The 25141-nt window shown below is 40.8% G+C and overlaps 1 protein-coding gene and 1 pseudogene across 3 annotated transcripts in view; one reads left to right on the top strand and one right to left on the bottom strand.

Annotated features, from left to right (window-relative positions):
• Nucleotides 1-284: 284 nt before the first annotated feature.
• The window catches only part of LOC122781832 (LIM domain-binding protein 3-like), a 37556-nt gene continuing 12699 nt past the window's right edge, over nt 285-25141 (top strand). For 2 of the 3 annotated variants that reach the window (XM_044045890.1, XM_044045892.1), the window contains exons 1-5: nt 285-669; nt 11473-11624; nt 14774-14843; nt 18265-18305; nt 22877-23065. In XM_044045890.1, the coding sequence (XP_043901825.1) occupies nt 574-669; nt 11473-11624; nt 14774-14843; nt 18265-18305; nt 22877-23065 (548 nt within the window). In that variant the 5' untranslated portion in view covers nt 285-573. Of the gene's footprint in view, nt 670-11472; nt 11625-14773; nt 14844-15716; nt 15899-18264; nt 18306-22876; nt 23066-25141 lie in introns of all 3 variants that reach the window. The other variant, XM_044045891.1, reaches the window with a different exon arrangement.
• LOC122781838 lies at nt 19119-20754 on the bottom strand (annotated as a pseudogene).

Below are 25141 nucleotides of genomic sequence, written 5' to 3' on the forward strand. Positions count from 1 at the left end.
TGAGATGTTTCCAGCAACGCTCTCATTGGCGGGAGACCCTGACGTTAGTGTGTGTGTTTGGGGGCAGTGGGGGTCAGGCAGGACGTTGGATTGTCCAGAAGCATCTGCTGGGTCTATATTAGCCGTGGTGAGTCACAGCGAGCCTCACATACCGGGTGTCCCCTTTCACGCCATATAAGTCCAACCCCCTCCTCTACCCTCAGCCCCCCCCACACCCCCGCCTCACCCTGTCCCCCCCTGACAATGCCACTCACAGTTATCTGAGTCTATTCTTAGGCTGTCACTTCAGCTCGTCTGAGCAGGCAGCTCTTCTTCTTCTTCTTCTCTCACTCTTTGTCGTCTTTCTCTCACAGTTTTTTGTGCATTTGTTTTCTTCACCTTCACGTCTCGTGGCCCCTCAGCTCCTCTCACCTGTCTCACGTCCCCATCTCTGTGTCTCTGTTCCAGAAGCCTCTCATCGCTGCTGCTGCTCATCCTCGCGTTTCCTCAGAACTGCTGTGGGATTTTCTAAAGTTTTGCTTCAGTCGTCGTCAGCGTTGCAGGACCTTTGATATTTTTCTCCACACGTGAAGAATGAGCTCATACACCATCACGCTGCCTGGCCCCGGGCCCTGGGGCTTCAGGATGCAGGGAGGCAAGGACTTTAACATGCCACTCACCATCTCCAGGGTAAGAACTCACTGAAATACTGATGAAAATGATGTTTTATCCTCGGAAAAAATAAGTGAGAATGAATTTAAGAAAGAGCAAAGTGTGACCATAGACTGCTGAGAATGAATGAATGAATGGAAATGCAGTGAAAACACAGTGGTATAGTCCTTTAAAAGTCTGGTTGTGTCGTTTACTGAGACCTAGTGAGTTCTGTGAGCGCCCCCTGCTGCTGAGAACCAGCCAGAGGCTCACTCTCAGTGAAAACAAAATGGCTGCCAGCAGAGACACAAGGAAGAAATGATTTTCACCGATTTAACAAAAGACGATATCTCACTGTGAGACTGAAGTTTATATATCACTCACTCTCCCACACCAAACCCCAGAGAGAAAACCAGTGATGTTAGCTCGCAGGGACACAGGAGCTGCTGGTCCTCTGCTGCCTCGTGTGGTCACTTTGTGTCACTGAGGTCAATCTGATCAAAGGATTTTGAATGCTGAATCTTATAAAATAAGACATTAGAACTCAGTGATGGAGGCAGCAGAGGATCAACACCTCCTGTGTGTGTGTGATGTTAAAATCACTGATTTTCTCTCTGAGCTTTGGTGTGGGAGAGTGAGTGGTTTACAAAGTTTTCTGTCTGTCTAATAATGAGATAAAGACGTTTTATTTGTTGAGTCTTTTGTTCGGTGGATAAAATCAGTTTTTTTCAGCAGCAGGGGGCGCTCACAGCACAGTGAGTTCACTTCTGTTTCTTATATCTTTGGAGCCTGTCAGGGTGTAGCCTCCCAACCCGTAGCCTCCCAGTTGGCTCTGCCTCCTGGTGGCCTTTTAGTGCGTGACGGCTGCCAGGACTCGTCAGACGCCTGAAAGAGGAGCAGGTGTTGGTTTCACAGCTTCTTCTCTGTGAATAGACGTTGAGAGGAAACACTTTAATCTGCTTTAATCTGGACTCACAGGAGAACCGGCTGACTTGGACCTGAAGACTCTTCAGTTTACAAAAACCTCCTCGTTCTGACTGTGTTCTCCACATATTCTCATATTCTGTTACACACAATCGAACACAACCCTACTGTGTGTGTGTGTGTGTGTGTTGTAAACATCCGTTTTCGTTGGTGAAGCAAAGATATATTGAATACCCACCAGGGGGCGACTCTGCTGGTTGTAAAAAGAACTGAAGTGGATGATAAAATGAGCTTCTACTTTTCACTTGATTTGAGTTAATAACGAGTTTGACGGAGCCTCATGATCCCTGGAGGCTTGAAAAAACTAGGTCAGATTTTTATGGGTGACGTAGTGACAGTTGTCATTAGGTTGTGAACGGCTGAACTGTACGTTAGCGTGTGTTCACACCTCAGAGTTTAAGTCAAAACTTAAACTGTAAAGGAACGTCATGTGATCTAACACAGCTCAGTTATCGTTGTTTTCACGGACAAGAATTGATTTGACGATGGTCTGTTGAATGTGTGTCAGATACAGAGGCTGGACGCACTGTTCTCAGTTTCGTCTATCAGTGGTTCTCCTCCCGGTTCTCCTCCCTGGTGAACCTGAACCTTCACAGCAGTCATGAACTGCTCCAGAGTTCACTTGCAGGTAGACAGAGACCACCAGAGTTCCAAAGACTGACTCACAGCAACCCAAACCAACCGTGCGTAGGGAGTAAACACATTTCTGTAGCAGTGTTACAGCACCACATACAGGCCAGGCATATGTACTGCAGCATTTTTGTGTGGATGAAGACTTAATGATGATGATGATGTTGGGAAAGTTCTGTTTTTGTGTGAATAAAGACCAGAGTGTCACAGCAGCAGAAACAGAGCTGCGTCTGGAGCTGCTGACAGGCACCGGGCTGTTTTTAGCCTCTGAAGGTCGCACACACACACGTCTTATCAGTTACCCTACATCTACTGTTACACTCCTCCCACTCTGTCTCTCTACTGTCATGTGTGTGTGAGTGAATAACTTCCAGACTCTCTGGACTCACCTCTGTGGACGTACTGTATGTACAACAACTCGTCTCTTCTCCCGCTGTGTTCATCATGAAAGTGAAGATGGACAGATGTTGTGCCAAACACTCAGAGACAGGCTAACAAGCTAACAGGCTAATAGTGGAACATATTAGTGGATCCCCACAGATCCAGAGAGAGAGAGATAGTGGAGTGAATGATCTCGGATCAACGGATTTAAATCATGGACTCAGACTAGATTTACCAAAATCCGCACAGAAACGTAAATTGCTAGATGCACCAGCTGTATGCGCCCATCACGCCACGGGATCATTTCATGACTTGATGCAAGTAACGGGCATTTCTTTTTTTGCACTCAATGTGGAAACATCTCCAGAACCATTGTGTGTGTCGTGTGTGGTTTCACAACTCACCAATCGGGAGCTTTCAGGAATTATAAAGATCAGATGTATGTTTGGCCAATCTCTACTAAAACATCATAATCTAACGGTGAGAAACTGCTGGGATTTGAACCCAGGATCTCCCATTTGCTAGACAGGCACTTTAAACAGCTAAGTCACAGCATCTATCATGTCATGCTTTAGACACACTGCTTCTTCTTCTTCTTCTGAGAGTTCTCAGAGCTCTGTTAAGGTGGGCCAGTCCACAATGTAACCAAGACCAAATCAAGAGGAGGTGATGTGGCTTAGCTGGTCAAAGCACCTGTCTTGTAAACAGGAGATCCTGGGTTCAAATCGCCCAGCTGGATCTTTGCTGGCAAAGTCAACTCAAGGCTCCTCAAAGGAGTTCAAACAATCTCGTCCTTGTGTCCTACAGTTCCAGTTGGACTAAGACACAGATAATATGATTGGGAGTCCAGTTACAACATGGTTACATTCAGTTACAGCCACATTTGGACTCAAATTGATTTGGACCTCAACTGATACCAGGAAATAATAAAAGAAAAGGGCAATAGTGATGAACAGCATAACAGCATCAATAAAAAATGTAATATTTGAGTTTGTAAATGGAAGGACAACTCAGAATCTCAACATGCTAACAACCAGCCAATTTGATGTAGCCTAAATTCCACTTAAGCCTGTGGCTAGTTGTTAGCATGTAGAGCTGTTCAGATTCCATTTACTGTTTTACTTTTTTCTTTTATTTCCTTGCATCAGTTGAGGTCTGAACTGAATCCGATTGAACGTAAACATGTAAGAGTAACTCGACTCCCAGTCGTATTATCTCTGTGTTAGTCCAACTTTGAGAATTTTGATGTAGTCCAGTTTCAGTCAGACTAACATGTTTACTGTCCAGTTTAAGTAGGAATGTTGGGTAGCAACAGCAACAGGAGGATTGTTACTTCACCCCACGGAGTGGGTGTGAAGTATTGTTTTTGGTAGCTCTGTGTTTCTGTACTTGCTTGAGCAACAGAAGCCTGAGAACAGTGACCCTGATGTAGATCTGAACACACACCCTTGGAGCAAGACGCTCTTCCGTCACGCCGCAGAGTATATTATACGTATAGGCCGACAGAGGCTTGCCGCATGAATGGGGTGAAGTCTGCGATCTCTGAAACGTTTGACTTGCTTTGACGTATTAAAGTGGAAAGTCAGAAAAGAGCTTTGAATTTACTCTGTTACCAAAGACCCTGAAGCCCTGTAGGGGTGAACACTAGGAAACTCTGGGATTTGAACCTAGGATCCCCTGTTTACAAGGCAGGTGTTTTGACCCACTAAGGCACAGCACCTACTTGTGGTAGGATCTTGGTTACATTGTGATGTTTGTGTCTCAGTGTCAAGGTTTTTTTCACCATGATGGATTTACAAAGAAAACTCGGGATTTGAACCCAGGATCTCAGGCTTATGATAAAGGTAGTATGACCAGCTAAGCCACAACGCCTCCTGTGGGTCCCTGTCTGTAGTTGAGATGTAATTGTCTTGGTTCTTCAAGTGTAAAAATTAGATAATCCTTTTTTAGATTGTGGAAATGTGCATCAGAATTAATTATAAACACCAGCAAACAAACAAGTCAAACATTAAGAATATATAATAAATATTTGAATTAAACATCTAGACATCTGTAGATATTTAAATGATTAATAAATTAGTTGTTTGGTCTATAAAATGTCAGAAAATGTAGAAAAATGTTGAAAAATATTGATCAGCGTTTGTCAAACCTGGAAATGATGTTCTCCACAAACCAAAATGATTGAGTTTGAAAGATTTCTTTGTTTATGGAACAAAGAAACCAGAAAATATTCACATTTAAGAAGCTGAAAAATCAGAGAAACTGGTTTTAATTATTTTAAAAAAGAAAACCACAATAACGTATTAAATTATTTTTTACTGAAACCAAAGTTGTATGTTAGTGAAATGAAGCGTGAGAACCCTGAGTGATTTAGTCAGTTGTAGCTCTGTTGAGTTTCTTCTGGATTTGGACCAGAACTCTGATTCTGGACTGGACCGGTTCCCTGTTGCCTGTCATTGTGAGTTTCAGCTAACAGCTCGTTTATTCACGTCCATTACCCTCATTGAGCAGAAAGGTCAGTGAGATGAGTCAGAGGAAGATAAGAACTGCAGCTCAGTATCAGAGCACAGTTTAACCTTTATCACTGTTTGTGAATCTACAGTCCACTCTCCACCGTCTCTGCTGCTGCTGTTTTATGTTAATCCTCACACTCTGGCTGTTCCTCTCTCTTCCTGCAGACAATCAATCATTAATGAGAAATTATAAACTTTTCCTGGTTTGAGGTGATTAGAATTCTTTGTTGGAAGGCAGTGAGTGTTTCTCTGGTCGGCACTGCTTTGATTTGAGTCCCTGAGAAGTTGTAAAAAAAAACATCAACTCAAACTATGTTGGATTAGCTGTTGATAAAGATGAGGGCTTGAGTTCCAACTATATTGGACCTGAAGGCACTGCTGGGGTTAGAACACAGGATCTCCTGTTTACAAGACAGGTGCTCCAACCAGTTAAGCCACACCACCTGCGCTCAGGGAGGCTGACTTTGATTTTATTAAAAACATTGTAAGTTGGTGGTCAGATCCGGGAGTCATGACACCTTTGAGTTTACCGCGGTCCTGACAAGTTGGAAAAAGAAATGTCTCTATAGTTAGCAGAAACAGCAGAGTGAGTATTGTATGGCAGAAGAGCTAGTACGAGTAATAGCAGTTATCGTGGAGTTGGTGAAGATAATTCAATTATTCACATCAGTGGATACATACTCCTGGAGCTCAACAAGTGTTGTTTGCTTAAAACAGTCGACACATCAACCCCAAACTCAACATTAACCCAAAACTCAACATTAACCCCAACATCAACAACCCCTAAACCAAACACCAATCCCAACATCAACCCCAAACTCAACATCAACCCCAAAGTCAACATCAACCTCAACATCAACATCAACTCCTAAACCAAACCCGAATCCCAACATTAACCCCAAACTCAACATCAACATCAACATCAACCAATAAACCAAACCCCAACCCCAAACCCAGCATCCACCGCAGCTACACACTTCTTTGGGTGTTTCAATACTCCTGAATAACAACAAGGGGCAGTATAAGGGTTAGATACGTGTGAGGTCTGTAGTTCTGCTCCCAACAGTTGAGCACCTGAAACATAGCCATGTTAATATTTCTAATTTAACGTGTTGCCTGTGAGTTCTAGCAGCTTTTGGGACGTAAATAAAAATTCCTGGTACTTAAAAGAGAAAAATGTGGACGTGTTGTGACTGAGTACTGGTGTGAATTTGTTGTCTTTAAACAAGTAAACAGCTCAGTCAAAATTACACTTGTCTGTTTTGGTCTTTAAAGCCGAATCCAGTGATTTGGTCCAGTACCAGCACCAATACTGATATCAAATAACGAGTTAGCTCATTCTTACTTTGACCACCTCCTGTCTCATTCTCCACTCTGGCCTCAGATGTAAAGGTCAGAGGTCACAGTGCTATAAATAGTCCAGAGGATAGAAATAGAGGGATGGTGGAGCAGTAGTGGGAAAGCGGGGGATTGTTGGGAGTAAATAGAGCGAGTGTTCAGGACTCAGAGGGGGTTAGTGATGTATGAACAGCTGTTCTGGGTTCAAGACTCAGACATGAACACTTGTGTCTTGTCATTGTGGCGCCAACAGAGGCCTTGGGTTTACAGAGGGTTTCACTAAAATTAGCATGTTTAGCCAAGATTGATGAACCCAAGTGAAAGGAGTCAAATAAAGAAAGATGATTAACAACATTATGATGGTTTTACTGACCAGTGAGTGAAAGTGTGACAACGTCACTTTTTTGTTTCTTGTACTCAGGTCAGTTACATGGTGTGGATGTCAGATTACTGCACATGATGGAGGCACTGCTGGGATTTGCCTCTGTGTGGGACGTCAATGTTAGAATTTAAATCCAATAACACTTTCCTGAGAAACTGGAAAAACCCATGGATACAAATGCTGGATGAGCTATTGTTAGCAGTATGATAAATGATAGTAATTGTAACAGTGTTTGTCACAGCCACAGCGCCTCAGTGTGGTGTACTGTAGATGACTTCGATGTTAGAGCTAAAATCTATTAACATCGTCTGTTGGAGGTTAGATCTGGGAATCATGTCACCTTTAAGTTTACAGTGTTCCTGACAAGTTGGAAATAGAAACAAATCTCTATTGTTAACAGAGATAGTGCAGCAGAGTGTTTTTTATGGCAGAAGAGCGAGTAACGAAGAGCGAAGTGGTTTTTTTTATTTGTAGAACATTTTGAATAATTTGACAGACAGTGTAATGTACAGTGCTAGAAATAAAAAAAACATTATGAACATAAATCATCACATCCACCCACCATTCCCCACCCCCCACCCACTGCCAGGCATAACCTACATATAAAACCTAAAGAAAGATGTGGATAAAATGAACTGTACAAGCAATAAATAAATGAATATATAAATTAAAAATAAATAAATGAAGAAGTAAATAAAAAAAATAAATAAATAAATACATTTTCAAAAGGGAGACACACGCACATATCAGTCCTCCAACTCAGAGGAAGAATTGAGGGAATGTATATAGTCCAAGAAAGGACCCCAAGTAGCATGGAATGATTTCACCGACCCTTTTAGAGTGAACCTAATTTTTTCAAGCTTCAAATTGTAAAGCACCTCACGGACCCAGCGCAAATGTGTAGGAGGACTGGAGAGTTTCCAGTTAAGGAGGAACAGCCAACGGGCCAAGAGGATAGTAAATGCCAAGGCCTGCTTCAAATTCTTAGGAGCACCTGGAGAGGGCACAATACCAAATATTGCAGACAAACTATTTTGAGAGACAATGTAGCCGTATGCCTTAGATAATGCATCAGAAATGTATGACCAGAACGACCCGACCGACCGAGTTTCATGCAAGACCAAAACATGTGCGTCATTTGCAGGAGATGAGATACATCTGCCACAGGAATCGCTGACAGAAGGATATATTCTCGCAAGTCTTGCGTTTGTATAGTGGGTTCTAAAAAAACCTTTACACTGGATTAGTTTGTGCCGGGCACAAATTGATGATGAGTGAACCAGAGAGAGTGCAGATTCCCATTGTTGTTCAGATAATTTAATATTGAGACTCTCCTCCCACGCTTTTAACAGCAGTAAGGGAAGTGGAGGTTGGGAACCAAAAAGACCTACATAAGAGGGAAACGCATCCCTTAGCAGTCGGATCTGTGTTTAAAAGAGTGTCAATTAAGGTTTCTGGGGGGCGATTGGGGAAGTAGGGAAATAGCTTTTTGACATAGTCACGGACCTGAAAAAAATGAAAAAGATGATGTCGTGGGAGGTCATACTTTGTTAAAAGTTGTGTAAAAGAAGAAAAGACCTTGTCTAAATACAAATTAACTGACTTCACGCCATTGTCATGCCAGATCCGGAATGCCGAGTCTGACATAGATGGCTCAAAGGCACAATTTCTGTATATGGAGGTCAGAGTAGATGGAGCAGAGAGGCCAAAAACCTTTGTAAACTGACACCTTATTTTTTAATGAAACAGCAACAATTGGACAAAAGGACATGTTCGACACAGGCAGAGGAAGCTGCGTGCACAAAGCTGAGAGCAAAGAAAATGGAGAGGCTTTGTTTTCCAATCGTAGCCACATAGGCAAGGAATCATGATCATCACACATCCAGAAGAGAAGCTTATGCACATTAGCTGCCCAATACTAGTGTCTAAAGACAGGGAGGGCAAAACCACCACTATTCCTAGGGGACTGCAGAATTGATTTGCGGATTCTAGCCGGTTTCCCACTCCATAAGAATGTTGATATTTTCTTATCCAAATTGTCAAAGAAAGATTTAGTCAGCAAAATGGGGAGGGGCTGAAAAAAATATATAAACTTTGGAAGGACAACCATCTTAATCAAATTTATTCAACCCACAAGCGATAGAGGCAAAGTCGACCAATGACCAAAGTCCCTTTCAGTCTTCCAAAGCAGGGGAGCAAGATTATTGTGAAAAAGATCAGAAAGAGATGTGGTGATGTGAACACCTAAATATCTGAAGCCTCTACTAGACCAACGGTACCATGGAATGAGGAAGTTGCTTAGCCAAATCATTTATCGGTAAAATCTCACTCTTTTGGTTATTGAGTTTATATCTAGAAACACTACTTTTTTACTTTAATTTTTAGCATTCGTCAAGAATGCTAAAAATTGCTGGAAAGGAGCTGGACAGGTCTGAAACATAAAGCAGAAGGAAGGTCATCCGCATATAAAGAAACTTTGTGGATAGTACCGAGATGGGCAATCCCCCGAAAGCCAACAACCAAACGCAACCAGAGGGCCAACAGCTCCATGACCAGAGTGAACAAAAGTGGAGACAGAGGACAACCCTGTCTCGTCACACGGCATAAAGAAAAAAAATCAAAGGAAATATCGTTAGTTCGGACTGAGGCCCTTGGGGAGGAAAAAAGAAGCTTAACCCACTCAACAAAGGCCCCACCCAACCCAAATCTGGCCAACACTTCATATAGAAACCCCCACTCAACCCTATCAAAGGCCTTCTCCGTGTCAAGAGAAACCACAACCTCTGGGGATAAGGAAGAAGGTGAAACAATGATGTTAAGCAAGCACCTAGTGTTGTAAAAGGAATGTCGGTTTTAACATAAAACCAGTCTGGTCAAGCCCTACAATACAGTACTGTACAATACAAGACAGTCTGTAACCGTAAGGCGAGAACTTTAGAGAGAATTTTAAAGTCAACGTTCAAAAGCGATATTGGTCTATAACTACTACAGAGAAGAGGGTCTTTGTCCTTTTTAAGTAAAAGAGAGATTGTGGCCTCTTACAGAGTATCCGGGAGGCGACCACGAGTGAAAGATTTGTTATACATATCAGTCAGATACGGGCTAAGCGAATTATAATATTAGGTGGTAAAACCATCTGGCACAGCACCAAACTTCACCTAAAGGAAGGAGCAGTGCCAACAATACGTATATTACAATATTTACAAACCGTAAAACTGTCTTTGTGTTCTTGTTCTGTCGTTTAGCATTAGCTACACACGTTCGCTCGTATTTCATTTGCATGTATGTGTGTTTATCATCTCGGTAACCACAATGTTATCCAAGCTACAGGCGTCCTGCAGCAGTCTTTGTGATGGAGGTGGTTCACTTGTCACAGTGTCTTCTGACTCTGGGTCAGACTCTGAATCAAATGTGTAAGGGATTACGGTGAGGGGTCGTGACGATGGCATTACTCAATGTTTTGATAATTGCTAGCGGTGCATCCGCCTTTCCAGAGGGGGAGCTGTGGGTCTGAGAGCTGACATGCCAATTACGTCACTTCCAGGTAATTGGCCAATCACAAGACAGTGGGAAAGCTCTCATTGTCTGGCCAATCACAAGTCTGTGTTCTGCGGGTGTGGTTTTGGTCTGAAACAGCACGGCTGACGAGAGCGTCAGTGATGAGACATCTACATCAGCTCGTTTGTAGCAACAAGGACATTTTTGACCATAAAAACGACTTCATGGTTGTAAGTACACCTCCATATCTCACATAGAAGTGAGATAGGACCATGCTATAGCCTCTTTAAAAACAAATACGGCAGAAGTGAAAAACAACAGTAATAACAATGTTTAATAGTGAGGTAGCCATCATTGAGTTGTTGAAGGCACTATGAGTGAGGAAAGTGACTACATTACGTTAACCACTGTTAACAATACCAGTCTATAAAATCACCAAGACAGAAGTAGATTGTGACTCCCGGCTGATACATGACATATTTGCTTGGCAGATTGATAAAAGGCACTGCTGGTACTTGAACCCAGGAACTCCTGTTTATTTATTTGACAGGCACTTTGACCCACTAAGCCACAGCACCTCTGGGTGGTCAGAATCTTTCAGGTTGTGTCGTTCTCTCTCTGGATTAAATCAGCTCAGATTTAATCACCAGAGTGTGTAGACATTTAAATGATCATCCTGTCGATTCTTTCTTTTTCCATTTCATTGATTGTTTCATGGAAAAAACGGTGAAAAACCTTTTCATGATTAAAACACGTTCACTGACCTGTGGTGAGTGTTAGTGGTGAAAGATATCACAGGGTCACACACGGTCAGGATTTAAAGAAAAGAGGACACAACACGTTTCTCCAGTCCTGGACCAGGTTCTCACCTCTCTGCCGCCTGGGTCAGGACCCTCAGATGGGTAAATCAAAAAGGTTAAATCAAAGGTGCCACGGATACATCTGTAAATTTGTCTCTACATTATGTACAAATCTTTAAGAAGTGAGTCGCTGTATGAGTCCGAGCGGGGCAGCATCTACAACCTGCAGGTTCTCTGGACCATAGCTGAGTAATGCTGAGTTAAAGGTTCTTGGAGGAAACATTGAGTCTAAAGGTCTTTGTCTTTGTGTCTTCAGATCAGTCCAGGCAGTAAAGCGGCGCAGGGAAACCTGATCCAGGGAGACGTGATCCTCGCCATCGACGGCGTGAGCACTGATGGAATGACTCACCTGGAGGCCCAGAACAAGATCAAGATGGCCAACTACAACCTGGCGCTCACCATGACCAAGTAAGAACCGGGAAATACGCCAGTGTTTACTCAAGTCATCGACTGCCTATACCTGGGCATAGGCAGTATAGGCGCCACAAATGGGGGAAGAAAAATTTCTTTTCTTAAAACTAGTTGGTATTATGTCTTAATATGAAGATAACAAGGGCGTAGAATTGGGTAGGGACAGTAGAGACACGTCCCTACCAATATTCAGCCGCCAACATCAATACAACCGCTGTCCGTAGTGTTTAGTCAATGATTATGGCACACAAAGGGTTAAATGTCGGTCTCTGCTAGAAGTCCCACCTCTAACCTAAATATCGCTCCCTGATTGGCTGCTGGTTTCTCACTAACTTACATATGATTGGCTGTCCCCGCTGTCACTCCTTCTGCTTGTAGAAGCTACATGTAACCTGCTAGTTGGACCGTCAACATGTTCGCCATTTGTTCTTCCTGAAGGATTTAAATATCAGTGGTGTCATTTACATTTGTGTTTGTGTCTGTGTGCGTGTGATGTATAGGATTTGAAGGATGTCAAAGAAAAGAAAACTGGATATAAGAGACTTCTTAGTGTAAGTTACTTACAATACAGATTTAGAATAAAAGAGAATATTTAATGTCAAAGAGATACACTTTTTAAAAATGATTTTTAATTCTTATTTTCATGTATGTGTATAAAATATAATTAATTAATATTAAGTAATATTAATATTTAGTAAAAGCCTTTTTTCTCAGGCAATACCTGAACCATCAAGCTCTATCTAATGTATCTGTTCATATGTCATGCATCAACATATTTTTGTAAGGTGACAGACAGCAGAGCGGCTGGAGCAGATGAACTACTCGTTCATCTGTAAGTAAAAAGTAGCTACTCCCACCTTACCTTCCTCAGGGAAGTGTGTAAATATTAAAAGAAGAAGACGACTGCAGATGTTCACAGTCACTGAAGCTTGGTGATAATAATCAGAGAGGAAATGATGAAGATAAGACACTAATGTCACGTGACTTTTCATCACACTGACGTCGTTTCAATACACGCACACACAATAACAGAAGCAGTGTGCCGTTTTCATTTCAGGGTCAGACGTTTGTTTCCACCTTCACAGCAAGTAATAAATCTGTGAGGGTCAGAGGTCGATCACTCTGTGACATTTATGAGTTTTTCGACCTTTAAAGGTCCAGTGTGAAACCTTTTTTGGGGGTTTATTGGCGCTTCTGGCACAGAAATATCTGCATATAAATGTATAATCACTTCAATGTATGACTGAATAGCAGATATTGCACATAAATCTGTTTGTTTAAGTGTCTACATTAGGTTTTCGTAGCATTAGACAAACATTTCACTGGATTCTCCTGCATGTGTCACTGTAACTTATTATGTTCAATAATAATCTATCATCTGTCTGTTTTTTTAAGTGTACAATTGCTTTAAAAACCTTAGGAAAACTGTTTTATTGGCACTTGAATCGTCAGAATACTGTGTTATTTAGTGAGAACATCAAAGATTAAAAATGTAGCTTTTGATATTTTTGGCCAGCAGGGGGCAGAAAATCTCAACATGGTCATTTGTGTGACCATGAATTGGACGTCGGAAAAAACCCAAGTCTGATTAACAACTCAACTCTGACATAGGATTCCAAGACAGCTGCATTTTTTAATCGTACACATGTTACGTTATTTTTTAATCGCACACATGTCGTAACATTATTTTTGGATCGTACACAAATTGCGTTATTTTTTAATCTCACACATGTCGTAACATTATTTTTGGATCGTACACAAATTGCGTTATTTTTTAATCTCACACATGTCGTTACGTTATTTTTTAATCGTACACACATTGCGTTATTTTTTAATTTTCTGTGTGGAAAATACATGATGAGCATTTTTATGAACTGGTATAGCTAACTATAACTAGTCCATGATATATATATATAGTACATGTTTTACGACTCAAGTGGAACGCGTTCAACTCCCAGTTCCGACGTTCACCTATGATGAATATTGGACAACAAGTCTGTTGTTGATTCACAAACTTTGTTTCCCTCCTGTTCTTTAAAAACACACTATTTTTTCACAGTTTTATTATTGAATGACTTTGTGAACGTTGTTTCCACTCACTGTGGTTTTTATTGACATTTCCTGTCTTGGCGTTTCATGCGAGGCCAGCGCTTGTTGTGATTCACATTTACTCTATTATTCCTCAACCTTGAAGCTCTTTAGAGACTGTCTCGTTTTTCTTTTCTTTTCTTTTCTTCTCGACGTCTCTATAGGTGCTTGTTGTGTTGACACAGATTCAGCGTTTGTTCTCTCCTCTGTTTGTCCTGCTGTTGATTAGTAAACAGAGTATTTCCACCGCAGTGACCCACATACTGAATGGATTTCATGGATAAAAAAAACAACAAAAACTGATCTTTTAATGCACCCTGGTTTTCACGTTTACATAACAAAGTCCTCAATAAATATATGGATTTTAAGGAGAAGGAGGCGGATTAAGCTGAGAAAAAATAGCACATCATTTTCTTTCCTGAACAAAAGTGATGTTGATCATTGTCTCTCGTCCTCTGTAAAGTAGTTGTAATGTGGAGGAATGACGTATCTGCTGTTTGACTGAGAATACAGTCCAGACTGTTGGGAGTTCAAATCTATAAAGTGGAGCAGCACTCACACCTCCATCAAGGCCAAACAATCCTGCTGACAATGAACAGATAACTAGAAAAAAGAAGAAGAAGCAGACGTTGTATCCGCACCGTTGACTCATAAACTCACAGATCAGAGCGTCAGAAACACATCTATTTACAGCATGTTTTTGTCCATGAAAAACCTACAAAAATACACATAATAAGGACTCACCTTGTAAAGTCTTACGCAAATTTAAGTGTACGATGTTTTAAGAACATGTTCACGTATTTATCTCACTGTTAGACAGACTTTTCCAACAGGAAACTGAAGTTCGTAAACCACTCACTCTCCCACACCAAAACTTATAGAGAAAATCAATGATTTCAGCTCGGGGGACACAGGAGCTGCTGGTCTACTGCTGCCTCGTGTGGTCACTTTGAGTTACTGAGGTTAATCTGAACAAGGGATTACAAATGCAGAAGTGACAAAATAAGACATTTGAACTTAGCTTCAACCGTTTTATTCCACTTTTCTCTTCTACGCAGGTCGAAGCGTCCGATTATGATGCCACCATCGAGAATGGACATTGGCATTCCCCTCATCCGACACCCACAGGTAACATACCCATCATGCATTTCTGCTGCAGCAACACACACTAGCGGTGACTTACTGTAAACACACAGGTCACTGAAGGTGCAAGACCTTTGAGGGTGTGATGGTTTGGAGACCAGGTCTCTGTGAGGACCGGTTGTTTGTGGGGACTACACAGACTCAAAATTAACTTTAAAATAATAGTAAAAGTAAAATCACAAACAAAACCCAACAAATCAAAAATAATAAAAATAAAATATGAAATAAAATAATGAGATAGAATCTGCTGCATTCAAGCTTCTTTATTTTCTCTGGACAAACTCAAAAGGGTGTCTGACACATGTCACACTGCTGCTTCCTGGTGGCCACAGGAAGAAGGACAAAAACATCAATGCTTCCCTGATTCATGTAAACTCATGGAATTATTGTGATTAAGCTGCAATAATCCTTTAAAACCTAACTTTAACTCTCATTTTTTTGTGGAGCAAATGTTTTACAACATAAGCATGTCGTCAAAACATCCATTAGAAACTAATACTATATATTCAATTATATATTGTTCCAAATGTAATAATATAAAAACAACAACAGATATGCACATATTAGTGATGATTATTCATGTAAACATGAATAATAACATGAACGCCTAAAATCTAACTTTATTTTTTATTATTGTGTGGCACAAGTTAAATTGAACTCAATAGGAACTGAATTTTGTGTTTAAAAATATCATTTCTAAAATAAACATATAAATAAAATAAAATATTTTAGAGGTTTACTTTTAATCAGGCTTTTTATTGTGAAAGGTTTGTTATTTTGAAGGAATAATTCCAAAGTAAAGTCTGATGGTGGTGAGTTTTTTGCTCCTCCCTCTGACTCCTCCCTCTCCACCTGAAGCCTGAGTCACTGCAGGTCAACGGCCGCCTGTCGGCCTGCAGTGCCTCCTCCGCGCCTGCAGAGGCAACAGCAGCGGGGGCGATGAGCCCTGCAGAGAAGAAGCAGTATAACTCCCCCATTGGCCTGTACTCAGAGGAGACTCTGAGGGAGATGGCAGCGGTTCAGGAAGGTCGGACGGCCGGGTACGTAGAGACAACGGTGCCCGCGGAGTTGCGTGAAAATGTGGCAGAAGCTCGGAGGTGGAGCCAAAATTTAAACACAGAGAGGGAAAAAAAATGTCTGCCCCCTGCTGGTCAGGATTAGTTAGCTACTTAATGGGATAGTTTTGTAATCAGTGTTTTACACAGAGGTGACGGCGTTCTGAGCACTGGGCAGCTGTGAAACCATGGAAAACATAAAAAAACTGCCACTGAACAAAAGACTCAGCAAATAAAATCTTCATCAGTTTACGTGTTATGATATCTTAAGAACATGTTGACGTCTTTATCTCACTGATATCTCTCTTTTCCAACAGGAAACTGAAGTTTGTACAGCACTCACTCTCCCACACCAAACCCCATAGAGAAAATCAGTGATTTTAGGTTGTGGGGACACAAGAGCTGTCTACTGCTGCCCCGTGTGGTCACTTTGTGTCATTTAAATCTAAATTAAGATTTTCAAATGATGAATTGACAAAATAAGACATTTGAACTTAGTGATGGAGGCAACAGTGGATCAACAACTCCTGTGTGCTGTGATGTTAAAATCACTGATGTTCTCTATGGAGTTTGGTGTGGGAGAGTTCCTGTTGGAAAAGTCTGTCTAACAGTGAGATAAAGACGTGATCATGTTCTTAAGATATCGTAGCCTTTACATGATAAAACATGACAAAAGCCTGTCATTAAGTGTTATTTACATTATTTGGTTGTATTTTGCCACTCAAGGCTTCTGTAGTAATTAAGCATAAATGGCTCCACCTCCAAGCATTAACCTGTCACATGACTGTCTGCCGGTGCCGGTACAGAGTAAATAGTATGTATATAAGATGAATTTTCCTGAACAGAAGGAGAACAGTGGGCTCATCAGAACATTCAGAGTTTTGAAATCTTAAAAAATAAAGAAACTGATTTTGAAATTAAGAAAAAAACAGATCATGTGAATGAAAGATCTGGTAATGTGATGAATGTGTTACATAAAACCATTACTTAAATTATTAAAAAAGCATTTGGACAATATCCATATCAGCAATGGATATTCATGTTACTGTTGTTTCCAATCAAAAAGTTTCAAAACATTTTGACTCACTTTGCTAAATATAGTCATAAGTATAAATATATAGTATAAATATAAGTACAAGTAAATCAGTGTAAGAACAGTCAACTGATCAACTTTAAAGAGTTTATGACACAACAAGGTAAAAACTTAAAAACATACAACTAAAATTGTAAAATTAAAAAATAAAATAAAAGAATAATAATAACATCGCTGCAATGTGGCTCCTTGTATCATGTGTAAAAAAGGTTTTTGCGGGTAAAGCTGGGTTAAACTCTTTAAACGTGAGGTCATAGAAACTTTCTTTTCACTGAAATTCAGATGTTTGTTTAAAAACTGGGTTTACAGTTCAAATGAGTAACTTGTAAAAAACGTTTGAGTTTTATATATCTACATAGAAGCCCGTCACACTTTCTGACGCAGTTCCTGCGTTGTCCAGCAGGGGATCACTATATCTTTTTCATATACATATACGTATATATTATATATTTTATCTTATCTTATACAGGACCTTCTCGAACACCTTAACCTAAACCGAACCCTAAAACCAAGTCTTATAAACCACACATGAAGGTTCAGACAAAATGTCCTCACTTTCACAAAATGTCCTCACTTCATTAGTGGTTTGTCAGCTTTTTGGTCCTCACAAAGATGTATTAATAACTCCTGTAACAGATCATAAAAACACGAGCTGACCAGAGCTGAGTGGTTGACTGTAAAACCATGACTGTTCATAATCACCGCGTCATCATCATTTACTCATCACACACACACACACACACACACATGGAGTTACCCAGCATGCCTGTGGTGTTTCCTCAGTGCGACTCGGTTACTCTGTCACTGAAGACGCCAAACACCTGTTGCTTCCTCTAGCTGCTTTTAAAGGTCAGGGAAGCTTCTGGACACTCACTCACACACTTTATATAAATAAAAACTTGTTTAAAACTTATATTGAGTTCACTGTTTTAAATCATTTAAATGTGCTGTTGATGTTTCTTTCTGTGAAGAGACAAAGTTACCGGGACTTTACTCGTCCTCGTGTCTCCTGATATCGTGTCCTCTGACCAATCAGAGCAGATCTGTGACATCACACAAAAAGACGAGAATCCGCAGCCACGTAAAAATCTGACCTTTATTTCCTTCCTCTTCTTGTTTAAATTCTTCTTCTTCCCATCATGCACCAGCTGAAGGACCTCGCTGAAAAAAACAACATAAATATGATTTCTAATGACTTTTATGCTTTCTTTCTTTCTTTCTTTCTTTTTCTTTCTTTCTGTCTGTTGGGTAAAAACAGGGTTTCTCTCCTGCTGCTGTTGCTCCTCCTCCTCCTCCTCCGTTAGTATCCCTCCTCCTCTTCTTCGTGTGTTTGTTCTGCTTGTCTGTGTTTCTTAGTTGTTTTTTCCAGGCATGGATTTGTTCTGTGGTTGATTATTAGATGCACTGTGTGTCGTAGCGCTCCCTGGTGGGTCAAAGTGGTTTGGCAGTCTTTTGTTTCATGAAGGGAATTGATGGTTGTTGATCTTTTGTGTTCCATAAGCTGCACACATTATCACTTTAAAGGGTAAGTTCAAGTTATTCCCCTAATATAACACTCCACATCCATTATGTACCACTTTATCCTCTACTGGAGGGTTGCTGTGCAAAGGCCTGTGAAAGGCCCTTGTTCCAATCAGGGCTCAAACCCTGATCTTCTTGCTGCCAAGGCAAGAGTGTTAATACAACACCTAATATAACATTCACTTAATAAAATCTGCGTCAGCTTAAGTTTACAATATCTACGTCACATGATCACATCTCTATCTCACTGTTAGACAGACTTTTCAAACAGGACACTTAGGTTTGTAAAACACTCACTCTCCCACACCAAACCCCATAGAGAAAATCAGTGATTTTAACATCACACACACAGGAGTTGTTGATCCACTGCTGCTTCCATCACTACGTTCAAATGTCCTATTTTTGTGATTTCTGCTTTTGAAAAACTTTGTTCGGATTGACCTCAGAGACACAGAGTGACCACACGAGGCAGCAGTAGACCAGCAGCTCCTGTGTCCCTGTGAGCTAAAATCACTGATTTTCTCTATGGGGTTTGGTGAATAATTGTGATCACTTTTTTCATTTAGGCTTTTTATTTTATCAAAACCACTTATTATCAATCAAAACCACATATTATGTGAGCAAAGCTACTTATTATCTGATCAAAACCACTTATTACCTGATCAAAACCACTTATTGTCTGATCAAAACCACTTATTGTCTGACTTAAACCAATTATTATCTGATCAAAACCACTTGTTGTCTGATCAAAACCACTTATTATCTGATCAAAACCACTTAATATCTGATCAAAACCACTTATTATCTGACCAAACGCACGCTTATTGTTGATAAATGTGATTTTTCTTCTCTGATAAAGGTTAAAATTAAACAGTGTCAGTGAAAATCAAACTGAAGAAATATGTCAGTAAAATCATTTTTTAGAATGAAGAGGTGAAGTTTAACAGCAAGTCATTCTGATCTTCTGGATCTTCTTCTTCAGCTGGAGAACAGAGTGTTTATCTGGTGACAGTTCGTAGTATGTATCTATAGAAAACCTTATCCCCCATAATCCAGACAGTATGTCTTCTCCTTTCCTCTGGACAGACTCTAAAACTCCCACCATCCACCGTTTATTGTCTCCAACCTGGATGTCCCAGCTGTGAGTTCCTGAGTTCAAACTCTCAGAGCTCAGGACACTGCAGGCATAATCAAACCTCTCTGGATTATCAGGAACCTTCTGTCTGGCTCCTTGTCTCACACTGGTCACATCTTCAGACAGTATGAGGCTTGGATGAGCAGTGTTTGAGTCCAGAACCACAGGACTGTAGGAGACCACATCCTTCATCTTGTTGCAGTTGTTGAAGGCCAGGTCGCCCAGGTGTTGGACCTCGTCTATCATAGCTCCTGAGTGCAGCTGTGGAGGCTCCAGCAGGGGGCACTGCTGCAATCTGTAGTTGAGCAGGAAGGAGACGTCTTCAGCTCTCAGCTAGTCCTCTGTAGCTCTGACTGTATCTGATAGAGCTTCTATCTCTCTGCTCAGAGCCTGTATCTTCACCTTCATCATGTGACGCTTCTGCTGCTCTTCCTCTCTCAGTGCAGCCATCTTGGTCTCCTCTTCCTCTTCTAGAAACTGATGAAGCTTCTTAAACTGCTCCTTCATCCGTGTCTCTGCGCGTCGGGCCTGGACTTGACATGTGTTCTGCTGTTTGATCAAACTTCACCTGAACTTCTTCCAGACTCTCGACTCACACTGGCTGCTGATGGTCTAGACAGAAGTGTCTGAGTTTCTCAGAGTGCTGACTGCAGAGAACCTCTGAACACCTCTGACCTCTCTCCTGTAAGAAGGTCTCACACATGTGGTTCTTTCCTTGAAGACCTTCTCTTACAAACAGGACAGTCTGGTGTTGTTCTGTCTCTCCACCATGTCTTCACGCAGTCTTTGCAGAAGCTGTGGCTACAGGACAGAAGGACAGGATCTCTGAAGACCTCATGACAGACCGGACAGCAGAGATCCTCCTCTAATCTGGAGGCCATTTTGTCTGTGAGAGAAGCTGAAAACAGAGCAGACACAAAGTGGTCAGTCACATGGTCAGTCAGGACTCCTCCTCCTCTACTGACTTCACTGAAGTTCACTTTGAGTGAAAATCTTTTCAAACTCACCTTCAGTGTGTGGACACATGGACAAAGCAGTGTCTTGTCTTCTGCAGCTGGACTCAGTCAGAGGACAGGTCTGATCTTCAGTCTGTCTCTTCACTCACCAAGGGCAACTGACTGTGTGTGTCAGAAATAAATGTAGGTCAGGTTACATTATGTCCGAGTTCACGTAACACTGCCCTCTCGTGGATTACCAGAACATTTACAGCTGTACCAACAGAAAAATGGATTCAAATCATGTTGGTTTCAAATATTTGTTTTACAGAGTCTATTGTAAACATGTCATAAACATGTTAAAGTCAGTCATCATCTAACCGCTTTATCCTCCACCAGAGGGTCGCGGGGGGTGCTGTGCTAATCTCAGCTACATGGGGCAATAGGCGGGTTACACCCTGGACAGTTCGCCAGTCCATCACAGGGCCACACACACACAGATAGAGACAAACAACCATTCACTCTCACACTCACTCCTATGGTCAATTTAGAGTGTCCAATTCACCTAATCCCCACATTGCATGTTTTTGGACTGTGGGAGGAAGCCGGGGAACACGGAGAGAACCCACGCACACACGGGGAGAACATGCAAACTCCATGCAGAAAGGCCCTTGTTCCAACCGGGGCTCGAACCCGGGTCTTCTCGCTGCAAGGCGAGAGTGCTAACCACTACACCACTGTGTGAACCCATGTCAAAGTCAACATTTTAAAATATCACAAAGAAAACCCAAACCTTTAAAAACAGAAAGAAAACATTAAAGGTGCAATATGTAAATATAACCACCTGATTGTATTTGAATTTTTGTTTTTCATTAACAACAAACTAAACGGTTTTGATGCTACATACTGTATGTTCAACAACATACTGCACCTTTAAATGACCCTATTGTTGCATGATTCTTCATGAGCTCATGAAGCAGCAGCGAATGAATGAATAAATCCTCATGTATATGAATTTATAATGAAAACAACAAAGTGTGAAATGCAACAGATTGAATCTGACACATCGTCTAAGATGACATTTTGTCTGGTGACAGTAAAGGTCATAGTTTTATGTGTGTGTGTGTGTGTGTGTGTGTTGATGCTTTAGTAAAACATCAGAGATAAGATGAAGCCATGAAGCAGCTGAACACTCACTCGCCCGTTTGTTTTGTTTGATGTGTCTTCCTGCTCGTTGTGACATGAACATGAAACAGTCAAAGAGTGTTTGCTCTTTTAAAGGAGGCAGACAGTGGTGAAAAGACTAAATATAACTAAGTAAATGAAATAATTCAGTCTGAAAATGTGCTGAACAGACAATAACATTTAATTATTATTAATATTTTGATCTCTTTTTGTTTTTGGATCTTGTTTGAGAGAGTGAAACTCTGGCAGATTCATTTATGACCTATTGTTCCTTTGGAAACTTTGACCTGTAATTAAAGGAAAACTTTCATGTAATATTCAGTCCATTGCCCATGAGAAACATACTCTCAATGAAAACATGGCTGCCAGCAGGGACATCTGATTTTGAGCACATAAAAAAGACTCTTAATACAATAATGATACAATTTAACTCATGAAATCTACATCTGCTGTGATATATTAAGAGCATTAAGCACTGTTGTATCATCACAAATGCAGAAAAATAAAATAGATTTTTTTTTAGCATTTTTCGCACATTTTAGCCGTTTAAACTGACGTTTGTAAACAATTCACTCTCCCACACTGAAGTCCAGAAATCAGTCATTTTAACATCACAGCACACAGGAGGTGTGGATCCACTGCTGCCTCATTTCGTGCCACAGAGGTAAATCTGAATGAAGGAAAAACTGTATAAAGTGGGTTTCAATGGGTACGTTTTATGTCCTTAAGGTGATGATTGTAATTCATTCTTTTTTAAGTATCAAAAAATTTAAAAAACAAAGAGAAAAAACATTGAAGATGCAGATTTTATTGAGTTTGTCTTTTGTTAAGTGACTAAAGTAATTTTCCCCCATACAATCACACTTAAAAAAAACCTGAAGTATCCCTTTAAATCCCCTTTAAGTCAACAAATGCATGTTATGTGTGTGTGGAAACAAGTGTTAAAGATAAGTATTAAATGTTTCTACTTTCTAACACAAACCTCATCATCACCTTCCATTTTTTAACACACCTCACTCCCTTCTCCTCCTCCTCCTCCCCTCACTGTCTCCCTGTCCTCTCCACATCACCACGTCACCTCCCTCCACTCACAGTGCCGGCTTCAACCCCGCTGTGCTGAAAGACCCCGCCCTCTCCTCCCATAAGCCCATTGAGGTGAAGGGTCCGGGCGGTAAAGCCACCATCATCCACGCCCAGTACAACACGCCCATCAGCATGTACTCACAGGACGCCATTATGGACACCATCGCTGGACAGACACAGGTCAAGAGTCATGAGGCTGGGTAAGAACACCACTGCCTCCTTCACCTCCTTCACCTCCTTCACCTCCTTCACCTCCTTCACCTTCATCCCTTTTTTTATTTCCCTCACTGTCCTCTGAAATCCTCTCACCATCTTCTTCTTTGCATTGCTGCTTCTTCTTTAAAGTGAATGTGTTTGAGATATGAGACGAGATACGATGAGATAAGATGAGATTTTGACGATGTGGTATGAGATATGATGAGATATTATGAGATGAGATAAGATATTATGAGATGAGATAAGATCAAATAAAATGAGATAAGATGAGATAAGATGAGAAATTAGATGATATGAGATGAGATATGATGAGATAAGATACGATGAGATATCAAGAGATATGAGATGAGATAAAATGAGATACAATGAGATATGAGAAAAGATGAGATATGATGACATATGGATGATAAGATGACATAAGATGAGATATGAGGTGAGATAAGATGAGATATGATGAGATGAGATGAGATATCACAAGATAAGATGAGATAGGAGATAAAATGAGATACAATGAGATATGATGAGATATGGACGATGAGATAAGACGAGATATGACAGTGGTTCCCAAACCTTTCCTGTTGGGCCCCCCTTTGGAGGAAGAAATTTCCCGGGGGCTCAGCGACATTTTTGCTTTAGCGATACAAATAACCTCAACATTGCTTTGTGAGAAAGCGATTTTCAAATAAAAATATGAAATGTGCAATTATAACTATAATAGCGTAATTTTTTAAACAATAAATACATTTGGATAACAAAGAATACTTTACAAATATCAATAATTTGCTGTGCAATTAATTTTTTAGTTTTAACAATACAAATGCTGTCCCCTGCCAATGTTTTGAGACACAACACACACAGAGGTCTTTGGTGGCATTTTCTGCTCTTGGGTTTTGGTCGTCGTGAATCATTGTTCATCATCACAATCATTTGACCTGTTTTTTGATTTTCCTCTTCTGCTTCTTCTTCTCATTTGTGTTTTTTTGGATAAATCATACATTTCTCTTTCCCTGAGTTGACTCCAGTGCAGCTCACAGTGATGAAACTCAACTCTCCTCTTAACTCTCCTTCATCCGTCTGTGTTCTGACCTTGTTGACCTTTGGTCTTCAGTTGTGATGTTTCTGTTCACTGTTGTTGTTCCAGCTTTTTAACGTTGTCTCCTGCTGCTGGTGATCATGGTGGTTGTTGTTGTTGTTGTTGTTGTTGATGATCTCAGTCTTTGAATGCAGCATTTTTAAATCTGTGAGTTTCATTCTTCATGTAGTGATGAGGCAGAACGTTGTTTCTGAGGAACCGGTTATAGATTACATTTGAATTGTGGTTATTGTCGAGGTTAGTGATAAGACTTTGTTTAGTCTGTGTGAGTGTGTGTGTGTGTGTTGTATACACATCATTGCAGCCCCTGAAATGTTGTAAAATACACAAAAAAGCACAAAAACTGAATAAAATGCCAAATATCCGTTCATATTTTCATAATAACCTTTCATCGTGGCATCTGTCGAGTCACAGAGAGAGACCTTGACCTCTACGCCGCCTCCTATTGGCTGTTTTACCTGCACATACACGTCCATTCAATGGAAAAGTTGTGATTCCAGCTTTGATAACAACTGCCTACACCGTCCTTGTCCAACAATGTTTGGACAAGGACATTTGTCTTTTACAAATGTGAACATTGTAGCTACACGATGAAGCTATAATGGTGATTGTTCACAGAGTTCACAGAGCGTTCAGGGTTCCACCCGTGTGTTTGTTCAGTGTTAACGCTCGTGTACGTTCAGGATAACATTTCAGTTCATTTCTCTGTGGTTTATTTTCCTTCAGCTGCTGCTGCTCAGTTTTCACTAACACTTAACGTCTCAGTCTTTATTTTTGCAGCTCGAATAATAAACGTGAGTCTGAACAAAAACGGTCATCGATTCTAAAAGAACTACTCCTCTTCTTTTAAAGTGAGGTTGTGTGAGGTACAGCGCCACCTACAATTACAACAGTTTAAGTCAACGTCACATGTTCACGTCTTTATCTCACTGATTTTAACTCTCACTCTCCCACACCAAACCCCAGT

Source organism: Solea senegalensis, linkage group LG15 (genome assembly GCF_019176455.1).
Source record: "Solea senegalensis isolate Sse05_10M linkage group LG15, IFAPA_SoseM_1, whole genome shotgun sequence".
Classification (NCBI taxonomy): domain Eukaryota; kingdom Metazoa; phylum Chordata; class Actinopteri; order Pleuronectiformes; family Soleidae; genus Solea; species Solea senegalensis.